General features: G+C 44.6%; 1 protein-coding gene across 1 annotated transcript; it reads left to right on the top strand.

Annotated features, from left to right (window-relative positions):
- Nucleotides 1-2678: 2678 nt before the first annotated feature.
- On the top strand, nucleotides 2679-20447 carry LOC120041950 (endophilin-A3-like). Its single transcript, XM_038986825.1, has 8 exons — nucleotides 2679-2743; nucleotides 5209-5281; nucleotides 6076-6219; nucleotides 9151-9284; nucleotides 9587-9745; nucleotides 13053-13156; nucleotides 15115-15236; nucleotides 17168-20447. The coding sequence occupies exons 1-8, from the start codon at nucleotides 2729-2731 to the stop codon at nucleotides 17368-17370; spliced, it is 954 nt and encodes a 317-aa protein (XP_038842753.1). The 5' UTR covers nucleotides 2679-2728; the 3' UTR covers nucleotides 17371-20447.
- The last annotated feature ends 711 nt before the right edge of the window (nucleotides 20448-21158 follow it).

Consider the following 21158-nt stretch of genomic DNA (forward strand, 5'->3'; position numbering starts at 1 on the left):
AGACGTTAGTGTTAGGATTCACCCCTTAGTGTCTTAGCAGAACAGAGTCAGGGGGATATTTCTGCAGTGATGAATACTGGTGTGTCTTGTCCTTTAGCAGCGCCTGGGTTTTTAGCTCTTTGACCGGTCTTCAGGGAGCTCAATGTTCTGGACTTCTCTTTGACCGGTCTTCAGGGAGCTCAAAGTTCTGGATGTCTCACTGACTGGTCTTCAGGGAGCTCAATGTTCTGGACTTCTCTGTGACCGGTCTTCAGGGAGCTCACAGTTCTGGACTTCTCTCTGACCGGTCTTCAGGGAGCTCAATGTTCTGTACTTCTCTCTGACCGGTCTTCAGGGAGCTCAATGTTCTGGACTTCTCTCTGACCGGTCTTCAGGGAGCTCAATGTTCTGGACTTCTCTCTGACCGTTCTTCAGGGAGCTCAATGTTCTGGACTTCTCTTTGACCGGTCTTAAGGGAGCTCAATGTTCTGGACTTCTCTTTGACCGGTCTTCAGGGAGCTCAATGTTCTGGAATTCTCTTTGACCGGTCTTCAGGGAGCTCAATGTTCTGGACTTCTCTTTGACAGGTCTTCAGGGAGCTCAATGTTCTGGATGTCTCACTAACTGGTCTTCAGGGAGCTCACAGTTCTGGACTTCTCTTTGACCGGTCTTCAGGGAGCTCAAAGTTCTGGACTTCTCTCTGACTGGTCTTCAAGGAGCTCAAATTTCTGGATGTCTCACTGACTGGTCTTCAGGGAGCTCAAAGTTCTGGACATCTCTTTGACCGGTCTTCAGGGAGCTCAACGTTCTGGACTTCTCTTTGACCGGTCTTCAGGGAGCTCAATGTTCTGGATGTCTCTCTGACTGGTCTTCAAGGAGCTCAAATTTCTTGACTTCTCTCTGACTGGTCTTCACGGAGCTCAAAGTTCTGGACTTCTCTCTGACCTTCGTGGCTCAGCTGTTAGCCTACTTTTTAAGGAATTAGCCTACTGTACTGTACTGAATTTTAATCTTCTTATCACTGCCAAAGGAATGGCCTCTCTCTGCTTCAGAACTTAACTCCTTAGATTGACACCCAAGCTAACACATTTTGATTCCCACAACGTTATGGGGAAGTTGTTTTTCAAATAACCAAAGGAGAACCTTTAGGCAATGTTATGGGAACGTTCAGTGTTAGCTGGGACAGTCCTTTAAAACAAATGAGCCTGCCTGGTAGTGTCCCTGTCTGTTTGTGCTTTATTCCTCTCAGTGTGTTGTCATTCCCTGATTGATGACGTTTAATATGGGACCTATTTAGGCTTGATGATGATTAAGAGTCGGCTAAATCATGTACAGTAGGAGACCACGCTAAAACCAAATGGTGAAACAGTTTCCTCTGGGGTTTATAATCGGCTATCTTATCACATTATTATTGTGTTGTTTGTGCTTCCATAGCATGCATCTGCTACCAACCAACACATCTTTCTTTATAGAGTGATATATGGCACCACTTGAGCATGTTTTATGTAAATGGTTTCAGTAAAACACAGCCCATTAAGAATGACCATCTCCCGATCCAATTTGTGAGCCATCAGACAAGGTACATGTAGATCACAGGAGGTTGGTGGCACTTTAATTTGGGAGGACGGGCTCGTGGTAATGGCTGGAGCAGAATAAGTGGAATGGTATCAACTACTATGTGTTTGATGCAATTCCATTTGTTCAGTTCCAGCCATTATTATGAGCCGTCCTCCCCACAGCAGCCTCCACTGATGTAGATTCAGACTGATACACTCTGACCTGCTGCAGGGGGGAGTAAGAAAGAGAAGTTGTGATTGCCTCTGCAGATGTCATCTCTCTGAAGAGCCCACTTTATCACACTGTTGACATGAATGAGGGAGGTAATGAAGGGAAAGGAGGTCAGGAATGATACAAGGTAAAAGAGAGAAAGAGGGAGTGAAGAGGAGAGGTAGTGGATACAATGAATGAAGAGGCAGAGAGAGGGATAGATAGTGAAGAGGGCAAAGGAGAGAGAGGGAGAAAGACATAAAGAGAAGAGGAGAGGTAGAGAATACATGAAATGGAGAAAGAGCCAGAGAGAGAGAGAGATGAAACCTAATAGCCTGGTGATTATTACCTCTCTCTCTCCCAGACCTCTGAGCGTCACCAGAGTGCCACTGTGCTGTTCAATTCCATGAGGAGTTTACCAGTGTCATCATTACACACACACACACACACACACACACACACACACACACACACACACACACACACACACACACACACACACACACACACACACACACACACACACACACACACACACACACACACACACACACACACACACACACACACACACACACACACACGCACACTGCCATTACTCCCCCAGTATCCCTGATCTAATTTCTTTCTCACACACTATTCAATCTAATGAGTGTTACTGCATGATAAATGTGTCTGTCTGTGTCAGTGAGAGCACATCAACAACAAGAAAAGTGATGATACTAATACTATCTCTCTGTCTTTCCTCTCACTTCCCCTCCCTACCCCTACCTTCATCCCCTCTCTCTCCCTCCATCCTCTCCCTCTCTCTCTCTCTCCATTCCCTCTCTCTCTTTCTCCCCACCTCTCTCTCCCTCCATCCTCTCCCTCTCTCTCTCTCTCTCTCTCTTTCCCCACCGTTCTCTCTCCCTCCCCTCCATCGCTATAGCTGCTGAGTGAGAAGATAAGTGGTGCTGAAGGGACAAAGCTGGATGAAGACTTCATGGAGATGGAGAGGGTAAGGATGACCGAGATGGAGCTATTAGCAACCCAAAACATCCATGTAGTATACACAATGGCTGGCTCTGGGGTGTAGTGTCTCCTAGGTACAGATCTAGGATCAGCTTCCCCTCCACCTATCCTAAACTTAACCATTAGTAGGGAAAATGCTAAACTGAACTAAGATCAGTGTCTAAGAGAAACTTCACTCTACTCCCAATGGTTGCGTCCCAAATGGCAACCTATTCCCTATGTAGTGCACTACTGTTGACCTGAGCCCTATGGGCCTTTTTTCAAAAGTAATGCACTTTATAGGAAATAGGGTGCCATTTATGATGGAGACAATAACTACCAGACCTCAGGATGGAAGCACTACTGCTCTTTGACAGTCCACGATGGTGTTCTTCTGTGGTCTCGGGAACTCACAGGGGTGCAGGCTTTTGTTCAAGCCCAGCACTGGGCACAGACTTCAGTTCAACGTCTAGTGTTGAATTACATTTGGTTGAGTTGTCAGCTGACGTGAAATCAACGTAATTTTTTTTGTATATATACAGTTGATGTCGGAAGTTTCATTGAAACTCGTTTTTCAACCACTCCATAAATTTCTTGTTAACAAACTATAGTTTTGGCAAGTTGGTTCGGACATCTACTTTGTGCATGACCCAAGTAATTTTTCCAACAATTGTTTACAGCCAGATTATTTCACTTATAATTCACTGTATCACAATTCCAGTGGGTCAGAAGTTTACATACACTAAATTGACTGTGCCTTTAAACAGCTTGGAAAATTCCAGAAAATGATGTCATGGCTTTAGAAGCTTCTGATAGGCTAATTGACATAATTTGAGTCAATTGGAGGTGTACCTGTGGATGTATTTCAAGGCCTACCTTCAAACTCAGTGCATCTTTGCTTGACATCATAGGAAAATCTAAATAAATCAGCCAAGACCTCAGAAAAAAATGGTAGACCTCCACAAGTCTGGTTCATCCTTGGGAGCAATTTCCAAATGCCTGAAGGTACCACGTTCATCTGTACAAACAATAGCACGCAAGTATAAACACCATGGGACCAGGCAGCCGTCATACCGTTCAGGAAGGAGACGTGTTCTGTCTCCTAGAGATGAACGTACTTTGTTTGCGAAAAGTGCAAATCAATCCCAGAGCAACAGCAAAGGACCTTGTGAAGATGCTGGAGGAAACAGGTACAAAAGTATCTATATCCAGAGTAAAACGAGTCCTATATCGACATAACCGCTCAGCAAGGAAGAAGCCACTGCTCCAAAACTGCCATAAAAAAGCCAGACTACGGTTTGCAACTGCACATGAGGACATAGATCGTACTTTTTGGAGAAATGTCCTCTGGTCTGATAAAACAACAATAGAACTGTTTGGCCATAATGACCATCGTTATGTTTGGAGGAAAAAGGGGGAGGCTTGCAAGCCGAAAAACACCATCCCAACTGTGAAGCACGGTGGTGGCAGCATCATGTTGTGGGGGTGCTTTGCTGCAGGAGGGACTGGTGCACTTCACAAACTAGATTGCATCACGAGGAAGGAAAGTTATGTGGATATATTGAAGTAACATCTCAAGACATCAGTCAGGAAGTTAAAGCTTTGTCGCAAATGGATCTTCCAAATGGACAATGACCCCAACATACTTCCAAAGTTGTGGCAAAATGCCTTAAGGACAAGAAAGTCAAGGTATTGGAGTGGCCATCACAAAGCCCATGACCTCAATCCTATAGAAAATGTGTGGGCAGAACTGAAAAGGTGTGTGCGAGCAAGGAGGCCTACAAACCTGACACAGGTACTAATTGAGTGTATGTAAACTTCTGACCCACTGGGAATGTGATGAAAGAAATAAAAGCTGAAATAAATCATTCTCTCTACTATTATTCTGACATTTCACATTCTTAAAATAAAGTGGTGATCCTAACTGACATAAAACAGGGAATTTTTACTAGGATTAAATGTCAGGAATTGTGGAAAACTGAGTTTAAATGTATTTGGCTAAGGTGTATGTAAATTTCCGACTTCAACTGTATATTTACCATGTCATTGGATTTGGGATAAAAGTTGGGTGAAAAAAGGCGAAATGCCCTTACGTTGATGATTTGGGGTAAAATGACGTGGAAACAACGTTGACTCAACCAGTAATTGCCCAGTGGAAACACACCTGAATCAACCTATCATTGAGTGTTTAAGTGGTTGAGTCAGGTTCCTGCAGGGGGTGCAGGCTTTTGTTCCAGCTCAATACAAAAAAACCTGATTCAACTTCTCAACTCACCATCAAGTGTTTGAGTTGCTGGATCGGCTGTGTTGGTACTGGGCTGAAACACAGACCTACAATGGGCTGGAAGGGTCTCCAGTAGAGGTCGACCTCTAGTCTCCAGGACCAAGGTGGAAGAACAGTTGTCTTCTTGTAACCAATACGTGCTTAAATAAAGACCCTCTCTATTGAGCTAACATGATCGTCTGTTCTAGAAAATCGATGTCACCAACAAATCAGTGTTGGACCTCTTGACCAAAACAACAGAATACCTACAACCTAACCCAGGTGAGACAACACTTTACGGAATATTGACTAATGTTCAAAGTTGGTAAAGATGATATCTTTGAAGTTGGTGAAATAATGCAGAAGTTATAGAACTTTGCTATGTAGGTGAATGGTTAGGATGGATGGATGGATGGATGGATGGATGGATGGATGGATGGAAGGGGTGGATGGATGGATGGATGGACAGGGTGGATGGATGGAGGGAAGGGATGGATGGATGGAAGGGGTGGATGGATGGAAGGGGTGGATGGATGGAAGAGGTGGATGGATGGATGGGTGGATGGAAGAGGTGGATGGATGGATGGAAGGGGTGGATGGATGGAAGAGGTGGATGGATGGAAGGGGTGGATGGATGGATGGATGGATGGATGGATGGATGGATGGATGGATGGATAGAGGGAAGGGATGGATGGAAGAGGTGGATGGATGGAAGGGGTGGATGGATGGATGAATGGAAGGGGTGGATGGATGGATGAATGGAAGGGGTGGATGGATGGACTGATGGAAGGGGTGGATGGATGCATGAATGGAAGGGGTGGATGGATGCATGAATGGAAGGGGTGGATGGATGGATGGATGGAAGGGGTGGATGGATGAATGGATGAATGGAAGGGATGGATGGATGGATGGATGGATGGATGGATGGATGGATGGATGGATGGATGGATGGATGGATGGAAGGGGTGGATGGATGGATGAAAGCAAGTCAGCAGTGTGATGCAGGGTGGTATGCTGCTGGTGACAAATAAAACAAACACAAATAAAAAGTGATCACTCCATGTGTTTTGCTGTAGCTTCCAGAGCCAAGTTGGGGATGTTAAACACAGTATCGAAGATGAGAGGACAGGTGAAGACCACAGGATACCCACAGACCGAGGGCCTACTGGGGGACTGTATGATGCGCTATGGACATGATCTGGGAGACCAGTCCTCCTTCGGTATGAATCTCACACACACACACACACACACACGTTCAGCACACATACGTGCACACACACACACACACACGCTGTGCTATGTGAAGGCTGTGAGGAGCACGAGAGGAAGCCTTTGAAAAGCTTTTCATCCTAACCTGACTGTGCACACGCCCACCAACCCACCCACGCTCGCTCGCTCGCTCGCACACACACACACACACACACACACACACACACACACACACACACACACACACACACACACACACAACACACACACACACACACACACACACACACACACACACACACACACACACACACACACACACACACACCCTGTGTGCAGCCAGCTAGTATGTAGGTGTTTCTGCCTGTGAAAACCTGTGGCTTTGTTGAGCTGCTTCCCGTCTCAACTCTGACACCTGGTGGGTACAAAATGTACTTACTCTGAACATGGGTTTTCATAATATCATTAGTATAGGTCCAGTTTCCCAGACACAAATTAAGGGTAGTTCTAGACTAAAGCCCATGTTCCCATCTTAGTGAAAGGTTAAGGCCAGGACTCAATGGAAGGTGTGCTGTAGAGCAGTACACTTGACAGCAGACAATGCGCCTTTTAAAAGCAATTTGGAGATCGCATTCATAATAAATGCTGAGAATGTTGGTTCAAGCATGAATAACCTTCAACCGTGTGCTGCTCTATGAATGAATCCCAGCCTAGACTTCAACCATGTGCTGCTCTATGAATGAATCCCAGCCTAGAATTCAACCGTGTGCTGCTCTATGAATGAATCCCAGCCTAGACTTCAACCGTGTGCTGCTCTATGAATGAATCCCAGCCTAGACTTCAACCGTGTGATGCTCTATGAATGAATCCCAGCCTAGACTTCAACCGTGTGCTGCTCTATGAATGAATCCCAGCCTAGACTTCAACCGTGTGCTGCTCTATGAATGAATCCCAGCCTAGACTTCAACCGTGTTCTGCTCTATGAATGAATCCCTGCCTAGACTTCCACCGTGTCCTGCTCTATGAATGAATCCCAGCCTAGACTTCAACCGTGTGCTGCTCTATGAATGAATCCCAGCCTAGACTTCAACCGTGTCCTGCTCTATGAATGAATCCCAGCCTAGACTTCAACCGTGTGCTGCTCTATGAATGAATCCCAGCCTAGACTTCAACCGTGTGCTGCTCTATGAATGAATCCCAGCCTAGACTTCAACCGTGTGCTGCTCTATGAATGAATCCCAGCCTAGACTTCAACCGTGTGCTGCTCTATGAATGAATCCCAGCCTAGACTTCAACCGTGTCCTGCTCTATGAATGAATCCCAGCCTAGACTTCAACCGTGTGCTGCTCTATGAATGAATCCCAGCCTAGACTTCAACCGTGTGCTGCACTATGAATGAATCCCTGCCTAGACTTCAACCGTGTGATGCTCTATGAATGAATCCCAGCCTAGACTTCAACCGTGTCCTGCTCTATGAATGAATCCCAGCCTAGACTTCAACCGTGTGCTGCTCTATGAATGAATCCCAGCCTAGACTTCAACCGTGTCCTGCTCTATGAATGAATCCCAGCCTAGACTTCAACCGTGTGATGCTCTATGAATGAATCCCAGCCTAGACTTCAACCGTGTGCTGCTCTATGAATGAATCCCAGCCTAGACTTCAACCGTGTGCTGCTCTATGAATGAATCCCAGCCTAGACTTCAACCGTGTGATGCTCTATGAATGAATCCCAGCCTAGACTTCAACCGTGTCCTGCTCTATGAATGAATCCCAGCCTAGACTTCAACCGTGTCCTGCTCTATGAATGAATCCCAGCCTAGACTTCAACCGTGTGCTGCTCTATGAATGAATCCCAGCCTAGACTTCAACCGTGTGCTGCTCTATGAATGAATCCCAGCCTAGACTTCAACCGTGTGCTGCTCTATGAATGAATCCCAGCCTAGACTTCAACCGTGTGCTGCTCTATGAATGAATCCCAGCCTAGACTTCAACCGTGTGCTGCTCTATGAATGAATCCCAGCCTAGACTTCAACCATGTGCTGCTCTATGAATGAATCCCAGCCTAGACTTCAACCGTGTGCTGCTCTATGAATGAATCCCAGCCTAGACTTCAACCGTGTCCTGCTCTATGAATGAATCCCAGCCTAGACTTCAACCGTGTCCTGCTCTATGAATGAATCCCAGCCTAGACTTCAACCGTGTCCTGCTCTATGAATGAATCCCAGCCTAGACTTCAACCGTGTGCTGCTCTATGAATGAATCCCAGCCTAGACTTCAACCGTGTACTGCTCTATGAATGAATCCCAGCCTAGACTTCAACCGTGTGCTGCTCTATGAATGAATCCCAGCCTAGACTTCAACCGTGTGCTGCTCTATGAATGAATCCCAGCCTAGACTTCATCTGTGTCTTGAAAACCAGACCTTAATATTCAATATAAACTTGAAACAGGCGTTACATTATCCAGTTATCAACTATCTAGAAACCAAATCATTATTTCTCAGTGATCTCAATTTTAACTTTGCAATTCCATTGAATAATGCACACTGATATGAAATTCTATATAGAATTGCTAGCTAGTTAATTAATTGATTCTGCATCACCTTCTTGCTGTAAGTTGTTAGTGACACATGAATTCAGTGAAATTCAGTGAAATTGAATTCAGTGAAAGTGGCCCGTGCGGGAATCAAACCCTCAGCCCTGGTGTTTTGCTAGCACCTTACTGTCAAATCCACTCACCATCAGAACCACCATGTTTCTGTTTCACATGTTTCGCTCCTATCTGACAGCAGGTCGTATTATGTTAAACCGTAGAAAAAGGTTTTGCAACAGAAAATGAGTGTGTTTCTTATTGGACAAGGTCGGGTAAGTCCCTCCCAGTTTTGGCCTGTTGTCTTCTGTTTGGTACCTTGTGAATACGACCCAGGTGTTTTTTGTCTGCAGGCGGTGCGTTGGTGGACATCGGTGAGGCCATGAGGCAGATGGCCGACGTGAAAGACTCTCTGGACATCAGTGTCAAACAAAACTTTATTGACCCACTCCAGAACTTACAGGACAAAGACCTCAAGGAGATCACGGTCAGTGGTATATTACATCTCAGTTTCCATTAGCTTCCAGAACTCCATGTGTGCATCACAAATGTCACCCTGTTCCCTTTATAGTGCACTACTTTTGACCAGAGCCCATATGGGATGTGCATAAAAGTTGTATACTTGCAATTTTGTAAAGTTGTATTTTGCGATGTTTAATTTGTATTAGTTATTTTAAATGTTTCATGAAGGTTTTGAGGAGGGCCGTCATCAATTCCTCCTGGGAAGAGCCTCTGTACTGCCCCATAATGCCCCTTGTCAATCATCTCTCCTGATTGTTTTGTGTGCAGCATCACCTGAAGAAGCTGGAGGGGAGGCGGTTGGACTTTGACTATAAGAAGAAGCGTCAGGGGAAGGTGCCTGACGAGGAGATCCGTCAGGCGGTTGAGAAGTTTGAGGAGAGCAAAGAGGTGGCCGAGAGGAGCATGTTCAACTTCCTGGAGAACGATGTGAGTGAATAGTAGAGGCATACGCTACCTGTTGTAACGGTTCTCTCTCTTTCTCTCTCTCTGAAAAAGAGTGCCTGCAATAGAGGTGTCAGTTTACATTCTAGGTGCAACTGTCCAAGCGCCCTGGTTAGAGGATGGAGATGACCAGTAGGAGGCAGGGATACAACTCACACTTTATTTCCATACACACACACACACACACACACACACACACACACACACACACACACACACACACACACACACACACACACACACACACACACACACACACACACACACACACACACACACACACACACACACACACACAGCAAAGAGGAAGAGGAATAGAATAGTTGAAAGTGGTTTTGTGGTCAGTGACACACTAACACACGATTGGGAAGTCCAGGGTGGAGGCTTGTAGGAAGGGTCCAGGGTGAGTTGTGTTGAGGTGGCAGGTAGCCTAGTGGTTAGAGCGTTAGACCAGTAACCAGCAGGTAGCCTAGTGGTTAGAGCGTTAGACCAGTAACCAGCAGGTAGCCTAGTGGTTAGAGCGTTGGGCCAGTAACCAAAAGGTTGCAGGATAGAATCCCTGAGCTGACAAGGTAAAAATCTGTCGTTCTGCCCCTGAACAAGGCAGTTAACCTATTGTTCAATGGTAGGTCGTCATTGTAAATAAGAATTTGTTCTCAACTGACTTGCCTAGTTAAATAAAGGTTAAAAAAAAATATATATATATAAAAATGTAGGTGGTGCAGAGTTCTTGTCCTTGTAGGTGGTTGGCTGACCAGGTCAGCTGACTGTGTTCCCTGGCAACCTGGTCCCTAACAGGCCTAGTGGCCTCTGCTACTGGACAAAGGAGTCAGGCTGAGGTGGGGGATGGTAGCCTCTGCTGCAGCTGAAAGGGCACAGGGTTTGTCTCTATGTCCTAACCAGAGAGAGGGTTCAGTGAGGGTTTCATGATTAAAGTTATAGGGTTTTGTAAACACGTTCTCCCTCTGACTGTGACACTTGCTGGAGCTCTGAGGCCTAAACACCCTGCTAGCAGAATCAATCAAGCAGTGTGGTGCCAAGACAGCTTCTCCCTCAACGTCAGCAAGACAAAGGAGCTGGTCGTGGACTACAGGAAACAGAGAGCCGAGCACGCCCCCATTCACATCGACGGTGCTGTAGTGGAGCAGGTTGAGAGCTTCAAATTCCTCGGTGTCCTCATCACTAAGGATCTATCATGGTCCAAACACACCCCCCAGGAGGCTGAAAATATTAGACATGGGCCCTCAGATCCTCAAACGTTTTACAGCTGCACCATTGAGAGCATCTTGACTGGCTGCATCACCACTTGGTATGGCAACAGCTTGGCATCCAACCACAAGGTGCTACAGAGGATAGTGCGGACGGCCCAGTACATCACTGGGGCCGAGCTCCCTGACATCCAGGATCTCTATAGCAGGCGATGTCAGAGGAAGGCCCAAAATTTTTTCAAAGACTCCAACCACCCAAGTAATACGCTGTTCTCTCTGCTACTGCATGTCAAGTGGTACCGATGCACCAAGTCTGGAACCAACAGGACCCTGAACAGCTTCTACCCTCAAGCCATAAGACCCTTTTTGCACAATATGTTTTTTGACGCATCACGTACGCTGCTGCTACTGTTTATTATCTGTCCCTTTATTCCTAGTTATATGTACCTATCTACCTCAATTACCTATTATGCAGGGGGCACATCAACTCAGTACTGGTACCTCTTGTATATAGCCAAGTTATTACCTCGTACCCCTGCACATCAACCTAGTACTGGTACCCGTTGTAAATGGACAAGTTATTACCTCGTACCCCTGCACATCAACTCAGTACTGGTACCCCTTGTAAATGGACAAGTTATTACCTCGTACCCCTGCACATCAACTCAGTACTGGTACCCCTTGTAAATGGACAAGTTATTACCTCGTACCCCTGCACATCAACTCAGTACTGGTACCCCTTGTAAATGGACAAGTTATTACCTCGTACCCCTGCACATCAACTCAGTACTGGTACCCCTTGTAAATGGACAAGTTATTACCTCGTACCCCTGCACATCAACTCAGTACTGGTACCCCTTGTAAATAGACAAGTTATTACCTCGTACCCCTGCACATCAACTCAGTACTGGTACCCCTTGTAAATAGACAAGTTATTACCTTGTACCCCTGCACATCAACTCAGTACTGGTACCCCTTGTAAATGGACAAGTTATTACCTCGTACCCCTGCACATCAACTCAGTACTGGTACCCCTTGTAAATGGACAAGTTATTACCTTGTACCCCTGCACATCAACTCAGTACTGGTACCCCTTGTAAATGGACAAGTTATTACCTCGTACCCCTGCACATCAACTCAGTACTGGTACCCCTTGTAAATAGACAAGTTATTACCTCGTACCCCTGCACATCAACTCAGTACTGGTACCCCTTGTAAATAGACAAGTTATTACCTTGTACCCCTGCACATCAACTCAGTACTGGTACCCCTTGTAAATGGACAAGTTATTACCTCGTACCCCTGCACATCAACTCAGTACTGGTACCCCTTGTAAATGGACAAGTTATTACCTCGTACTCCTGCACATCAACTCAGTACTGGTACCCCTTGTAAATGGACAAGTTATTACCTCGTACCCCTGCACATCAACTCAGTACTGGTACCCCTTGTAAATGGACAAGTTATTACCTCGTACCCCTGCACATCAACTCAGTACTGGTACCCCTTGTAAATGGACAAGTTATTACCTCGTACCCCTGCACATCAACTCAGTACTGGTACCCCTTGTAAATGGACAAGTTATTACCTCGTACCCCTGCACATCAACTCAGTACTGGTACCCCTTGTAAATGGACAAGTTATTACCTCGTACCCCTGCACATCAACTCAGTACTGGTACCCCTTGTAAATAGACAAGTTATTACCTCGTACCCCTGCACATCAACTCAGTACTGGTACCCCTTGTAAATAGACAAGTTATTGTTACTCATTATGTATCTATTATTACTTTTATTTTTACGTGTTTTACTTTTCTATTATTTCTCTGTTTTCTTTCCCATCAGAAAGTATTTCACTGTTATTCCACACCTTTTGTTTACGAAGCATAAAAAAATACAATAGAATTTGAATCAATCAATCAGTTCTATATAACATATTGACAACAACAGTTGTCACAAAGTGCAGCACTTTACAGTACAATCGCAATGTCAATCTTACCAAGACATAGTTCACTCCATGTTCTTCATACAAGATAAAAGGTGCTTGATAAGATGGATAATGTTATTGTGTTGTGTGTTTGGTAGGTGGAGCAGGTGAGTCAGCTGTCAGCGTTGGTTGAAGCAGCGTTAGACTACCACCGTCAGTCCTTGGAGGTCCTAGAAGACCTCAACACCCAACTACAAAACAGGCAACTAACTAACTACAGCTATCACACTCCACAGTCCCTAAACAGCCTGCCTCCTTGTCTCCTTCCCTTATTCTGCACTGATGTGAAAGAGCTGGACACGTGAAAGCAACTCCCTAGTGAGCATTTTTGCTTTCACCTTTTCAGTTTTCAATTCAGTAATTCTGATTCAAGTTGAAATTCACTGCCTGAATTAAAAAATCATCCTCAGTTCACATTCTAATTGCACTAAATTGAAAACCAACCAATTGAAGGAAAACCAACCAGTTGAAGGAAACAGGACAAGGACAGGAGGAAACCACTTTAGACTTTGCAGCCAGTAATGTACACATGTTGTTGGGCCACAGTGGATAACATCATAATGCCTCTCACAGGATATCCTCAGCCAGTAATGTACACATGTTGTTGGGCCATAGTGGATAACGTCATAATGCCTCTCACAGGATATCCTCAGCCAGTAATGTACACATGTTGTTGGGCCATAGTGGATAACATCATAATGCCTCTCACAGGATATCCTCAGCCAGTAATGTACACATGTTGTTGGGCCATAGTGGATAACATCATAATGCCTCTCACAGGATATCCTCAGCCAGTAATGTACACATGTTGTTGGGCCATAGTGGATAACATCATAATGCCTCTCACAGGATATCCTCAGCCAGTAATGTACACATGTTGTTGGGCCATAGTGGATAACATCATAATGCCTCTCACAGGATATCCTCAGCCAGTAATGTACACATGTTGTTGGGCCATAGTGGATAACATCATAATGCCTCTCACAGGATATCCTCAGCCAGTAATGTACACATGTTGTTGGGCCATAGTGGATAACATCATAATGCCTCTCACAGGATATCCTCAGCCAGTAATGTACACATGTTGTTGGGCCATAGTGGATAACATCATAATGCCTCTCACAGGATATCCTCAGCCAGTAATGTACACATGTTGTTGAGCCATAGTGGATAACATCATAATGCCTCTCACAGGATATCCTCAGCCAGTAATGTACACATGTTGTTGGGCCATAGTGGATAACATCATAATGCCTCTCACAGGATATCCTCAGCCAGTAATGTACACATGTTGTTGGGCCATAGTGGATAACATCATAATGCCTCTCACAGGATATCCTCAGCCAGTAATGTACACATGTTGTTGGGCCATAGTGGATAACATCATAATGCCTCTCACAGGATATCCTCAGCCAGTAATGTACACATGTTGTTGGGCCATAGTGGATAACATCATAATGCCTCTCACAGGATATCCTCAGCCAGTAATGTACACATGTTGTTGGGCCATAGTGGATAACATCATAATGCCTCTCACAGGATATCCTCAGCCAGTAATGTACACATGTTGTTGGGCCATAGTGGATAACATCATAATGCCTCTCACAGGATATCCTCAGCCAGTAATGTACACATGTTGTTGGGCCATAGTGGATAACATCATAATGCCTCTCACAGGATATCCTCAGCCAGTAATTTACACATGTTGTTGGGCCATAGTGGATAACATCATAATGCCTCTCACAGGATATCCTCAGCCAGTAATGTACACATGTTGTTGGGCCATAGTGGATAACATCATAATGCCTCTCACAGGATATCCTCAGCCAGTAATGTACACATGTTGTTGGGCCATAGTGGATAACATCATAATGCCTCTCACAGGATATCCTCAGCCAGTAATGTACACATGTTGTTGGGCCATAGTGGATAACATCATAATGCCTCTCACAGGATATCCTCAGCCAGTAATGTACACATGTTGTTGGGCCATAGTGGATAACATCATAATGCCTCTCACAGGATATCCTCAGCCAGTAATGTACACATGTTGTTGGGCCATAGTGGATAACATCATAATGCCTCTCACAGGATATCCTCAGCCAGTAATTTACACATGTTGTTGAGCCATAGTGGATAACATCATAATGCCTCTCACAGGATATCCTCAGCCAGCAGTCGACCGAAGAGAGAATTTAAACCAAAGTCCATCATGAGCAGCATTGAGACCATAGACAACACTCAACACAATGGATCATATAGCTCCTCACTCAAGTCCTCAGGTACTGTACTGTGTTCGTGTGTGTGTGTGTGTGTGTGTGTGTGTGTGTGTGTGTGTGTGTGTGTGTGTGTGTGTGTGTGTGTGTGTGTGTGTGTGTGTGTGTGTGTGTGTGTGTGTGTGTGTGTGTGTGTGTGTGTCAATTCTGCTCATATTTGTTTTGATCAGCCCTATGAGTTTGTCCATGTTATCCTTTCACCCATTGTTATTTTTCCCAAGTCATAAGTCATGTTATATGTTTCTGTGGTTCTTTGCAGACATCCAGATCAATCACACAGTAAATGGAAATGAGAAAAGTAGGTATACTTGGACTGATCACATCAAACAGGTGTCGCACCCATACATAGTCTTAAGAATGACTTATTCTGACTCTCTAGAGATAATCTGAGACAAATCAAAACTCTTGTGAAGTCATGATCATTTTTAGCCAAATAATAACTTGCTAGTTCTCTGGCTCCATCAATGTGACTTTGAAAAAGCTGTTTTCTGCCCTCTTGTGGTTAGAGGGTGTAACAACCTCCATGAAAATTGCTCTGGGTTAAACCATTAGTGGGAAAAATGCAAAACTGACCCAGGATCAGCGTTTAAGGTCAACTTCACCCTACACCGCTAAGAGCAGTTACAAATAGCACACTGAAAAGATCACATCTGTAACAGGTTTACAAGATGAAAATAAAAGCTGTTATCCCTCAGATTAAAGTTTGTCAGTCAGTTTATTTTTGTGATTTCCAATTGGTAGTTAGAGTCTTGTCCCATCGCTGCAACTCCTGTACGGACTCGGGAGAGGCGAAGGTTGAGAGCCGTGTGTCCTCCGAAACACGACCCAACCAAGCCTCAATGCTTCTTGACACACTGCTCGCTTAACCCGGAAGCCAGCCGCACCAATGTGTTGGAGGAAACACTGTACAGCTGGCGACCAAAGTCAGCGTGCATGCACCCGGCCCGCCACAAGGAGTCACTAGAGTGCGATGGGACAATGACATCCCGTCTGGCCAAACCCTCCCCTAACCCGGACGACGCTGGGCCAATTGTGCGCCGCCTCATGGGTCTCCCAGTCGCAGCCGGCTGCAACACAGTCTGGGATCAAACACGGGTCTGTAGTGACGCCTCTAGCACTGTGATGCAGTGCGCCACTCAGGAGGCGTCAGTCAATTTATTATTCATTCATCAGATATTGGTTGCTGTTTCAACCATGGTAGGTGTCATCATGTCATGAGTACGGTAGGGTCGCAAAATTCACATACATTTCAAAAACAAAAAAATTGTGTTGGAAGATTCCTGGAATCAGGATTAAAAAGCAGTACATCCGGGGGTCCTCCTTTGAGGATTTCTGGAAAACCTGGGAATTTTAGGAAAGTTACAGGCATTGTGTTTGTTGGTGCTTGTCTCATCTTCCATCTCCATGTTTCTCCATCCATCTCTCACCCAGCTGATCCCTTCACCACCGTTCCTCTGTCCTGGCCAGAGAGTCCCACTTTCAACGGCCACCGTGAGTAACACACACACACACACACACACACACACACACACACACACACACACACACACACACACACACACACACACACACACACACACACACACACACACACACACACACACACACACACACCCCCTCATACCTTGGTCCAACAACAACCCAGTCTTCTATAAGTGTCCTCTACTCCTCCATTCTGTCACTATCACACCACTGTCTGTTTGTCTTAATGTGTTGGGTTTGTTTTGCTGCACCAACCCACATCAGATCCTTATCAGAGGAAGAGACACTCCTGGGAACAGAAGACGATACATGCTGGTGTTTGACAGTTCTCTATTATTCTCCCTCTCCTCCTACCCCCATCCCCCTCTCCTTCCCTCTCCCCCCTCACCTCTTCTCCTCCCTCCCTCACCCCTTCTCCTCCCTCTCCCCCCACCCCTTCTTCTCCCTCCCTCCAGAATCGGAGGTGCTGGACCAGCCGTGTGCCAGGTCCCTGTATGACTTTGAGCCAGAGAACGATGGCGAGCTGGGCTTTAAGGAGGGTGACATCATCATCCTCACCAACCAGATAGATGACAACTGGTATGAAGGCATGATAAACGGAGACTCTGGCTTCTTCCCAATCAACTATGTGGAGGTTATCGTACCCCTGCCCCAGTGAGACAGGAATGGACAGGACACCACCCAATCAGGGACCAAACTCCCGAGCCCAACCTCCTCACAGCCTCCCCTAGTTCCTACATCCTACGCACCTGTGGACATCTGAGAGGACTTTGTTATTTTGATCTGAGAGCTATTTCCATATAGATTGCACCGGTCGAATCCGCTCAGATCTCCACAGGTGCGTAGGGTGCAGGGTCTTGGGGTCGATTTGGGATTATACACAGTGTCCATTTCATCAGACTTCAAACCCCACCCTCAAGCCTCCAGTCATCAACCCCCAGCCTCCAGTCCCTACCCTTACACCCTCAGCCTTAGAAACACAGTACTCAATCCCAAATCGACCCTATACCCTAGACACTTTTGTAGATCTGAAAAGATTGGACAGGTATAAGGAAGGAAGTGGACATTCTAAGCAGTCTATCAGAAGGCAGAGTGAAGTAAATCTGATCTTGTTAATACCAATCCTTTAAGATCAATAGGAGTGTGTAGGGGTTAGAGGGGATATGGGTTTATTTGGGATTTCAGCACAACAACTCCTAGCACAAACCTACGTCTAATTTATTGTCAAAACGACATGTAATCCCTAGTCCCAGACTACAACCCTCCAATACCACAGCCCCTAACCCAAACCACAAACTCCATGAAATCGCCAGATGAAATTGATCACAACACACTTCATCAACATCCTCCTCAGATGACGACGCCTTGCTTTTAAATAAGTCTACTACTTTTCTCTTTGTCTTTTACAATATTTATTTTCTACATTGTTCTTTTCATGGTTTGTGAAATGTGAAAATCAGGGTTCCTCCCCCAAACAGTGTTCCATTTGGAGCAGCTACAGGTGACGCCATCAGACAAGACGACTAAAATAATCACCTGAAAATCGCTGTGTAACAGAAACCACTTATGGTTTGAAATATTTTCTGGTTGTAAACTGAAGAAAAGTCATTCCAGGTTATCAAAGATGATGCTTTTCTCATGATCTGCCACCATGAGAAAACAAAATGGAGTCTCCTGGAGAAATCCACATTGCTACTGTGCATCTCCGTTTGGTTCGGGGTTTCCTGTGTAACTCTTCTTCAAGTGGTGATGTTGAGTTAGGAGTGGTCTTTTTGTTCCTTTTCTCTGCTGTTATCTGTAGGGCCAGGAGTTATGCCTGACCATGTTACCTGACCAAGACGAACTCTAGTCCCTAGTTCTAGGTTATTATAGGCTTTAACATGTGTCCAGAGTTGTTCCTGTTGTCTGTCTCTCTGTACCTCCGTCTGCCTGCCTGCCTGTCTGCCTGTTGTGCTCTTAAGTGTTATCCCAAACACATATTTTTAAACTGTAAGGAACTGATTTTATAACTCTGAATGTCCCTCTCTCTCTCTGTGTTTACATGGTCTGGTCTTACTGTGACGTAAAGACTCCTCTAAGGACTGTACCACTGTTCTGTGTCAGACGGGGGTGAATGCCTTGACCCACGTGGACCTTTTAAGTGCTTTTTAAAATGTCGTCTGTATTGCACTGAAGCTTTAGACCCGAACGCGCAGCTCCGGACATGCACATACTGTATGTTTTCTAGTTTCTCCTCAAGCACTGCACTTTCTATGTCCTTCACCATGAGAGGAAATATCTATATCACATCAGTACCGTCTGTTAAGTTATCGCCATGGTGAATATATAGATTGATATGGACCACGATATGTACTGTATGTGATGAAACAGTTTGTCTGCCATGTAACGTCAGACCACCATTGTAGATTGAATGAAGTCTCAAAATGATACACATTAAAGGCATACTCTGTCACTTTTCTTTCCCCTGTGGTAGGACCACAAAGTACTTACACACTCGAAACCAAACACACAAACAAAACTAACATTGTTTGATTCACATCAATCAGGCTCTTCTTTGTCTTTGTACTTTGCACTTGCAAAGACTCTCAAGCCTCCAAAACAAACACGTGTTATCTAAGGCCTCACAGGTGACCAGAAATAGAAGCAATGAAGTGTGCCTTTAATGAGATATGCCTGTCTAGTATCATGTCTGAAGTCTGATAACCCTGGGCTTATTTAGGAAGTACAGCACTGCTCTGACCTGACCTTCTAATTGACACGTCTCTTTAGCCTGATAGTTGGTTTTTAACTGCCAATAGCCTCTCTCTCTCTCTGCTGAGAATGGAATTTATCAGAGACCTATAATAAGTATTATGTACTGTGTATATATAGCTCTGGATTTTATATGTTCACCATTCAACAGAATGGATAACTCCAGAATGATTGAACAACAATGACATAGCTGAATCATCATCATGTATGGTCATTTGTTTTCCTTTTTAATTTAGAAAAACAGTATTTAAAAAGCCACTGTAGTGTGTGGACATTCCCTTTACCCAAAAGTCTGGTTTGGGTATTTCTACCAAAATACACTTCAACATTCTTAAGCATCTTCTTCCTCTAAGTATAACCATGTTCTGGACCAACTACACTAACTAAACAACAGGGGAAGTATAGGACCATGTCCAAAGGTGTCTAAAGGTAATACACACTGTTTTCATAATGCTAGTGAATATGGAAAACCCCTGTTTGCATGATTTAAAAAGGAAGACTGCAGCCATGGATTTGATTGTGAGAGAGAAAAGAGATTTTGTAGGAGGCAGCATAAGAGATGGAAAAAGCTTCAATGTGGAAGAAGATTGTTCTGAAGCCCAACCCTTCTGTTCTGTAATAGCCTGCTGCTTTCTGAAGGTGTCTGTCTGATGGTTGACAGTGTGTGTGTCCGTCCCATTTGGGACAAACCACTGTGAGATGACTGAGATGACACTTCCCCAACACTACAGCTGGACGATATGTCCATGTCCACTGTTAACGCTCTCTTTGCTCTACTTAACCAGCTCTGGAACCACTCTGTTCAGTGTCACTTCACCCCAAACTTAGTCAATGGAAACTGGCTGTACATACTTCATGACCTCCGTTTTGTATTTTATTTCTTTTCTGTAACATAATCTATATAAAATGTGTTTTATTGATGTTGTAAATGAATATATTAATACGTACTGTATATTGCGTAAATAAATGAAAAGCAAATACTGAGCCATCTTTGATGTTGTTTTAAAATTGTTTAAAAACTTTGAACACTTTTGCCTTTTTAGTATTTATTTGTTCCTACCATACACAGCACAGTTCCAGTATGTATGTGTCTCTACACACTCACCTTGGCAGGTTGGGCTCAGTTCCATTCTAATGACCAACCCAGTGAATGAAAACTTTTTTTTAATCCTCATAAGTATTGAAAGTGATGGACAATGAATTCCTTTCCTGAATAGACTTGAGTGGAAATGGAATTGACTTCAGCCCTTCCATAGCTTTCAATTAAAATATACAAATTATATAAATAGCCCTCATAAATGAGGGCTCAGAGCCCTGCTACAAAGTAACATTTTCCACGTATAGAACAATTGACACCCATAGAACTGACCTTGGTAAGGTACAACATTGGTGGAAAATGTACATTTTCATCCTTTTAGTGGATTTCAGGTTTTAAGACCAAGTATATCATGTCTATAGATCAGTGATTCCCAAATGGCAGGTGAGGGCTGAAATCCTTTGGGTTGTGGCTGGAACTACTTGTTCTGTTCTAGCTTTAGTCAAAAAGTTTGAGTCAGTCAAAATGTTTCAATATTCCTAAAGGTTTTTGTGCGTCATAAATGCTTGAGAACCACAGTTGTAAACAGCACAGTGCTGAGGGAAGCTTGGTCAAATGTTCACTCATATCCACACCTCAGACACTCAGGTACTCTGGTG

The sequence above is a fragment of the Salvelinus namaycush genome, unplaced genomic scaffold (genome assembly GCF_016432855.1).
Source record: "Salvelinus namaycush isolate Seneca unplaced genomic scaffold, SaNama_1.0 Scaffold592, whole genome shotgun sequence".
Lineage (NCBI taxonomy): Eukaryota > Metazoa > Chordata > Actinopteri > Salmoniformes > Salmonidae > Salvelinus > Salvelinus namaycush.

Bases quoted from the DNA above. Each gene is read 5' to 3' on its own strand.
- LOC120041950 (XM_038986825.1), top strand. The intron at 9,746-13,052 runs GTGAGTGAATAG...TGTGTTTGGTAG, and splicing joins TCAACTTCCTGGAGAACGAT to GTGGAGCAGGTGAGTCAGCT. The intron at 15,237-17,167 runs GTACTGTACTGT...CCCTCCCTCCAG, and splicing joins CTCCTCACTCAAGTCCTCAG to AATCGGAGGTGCTGGACCAG.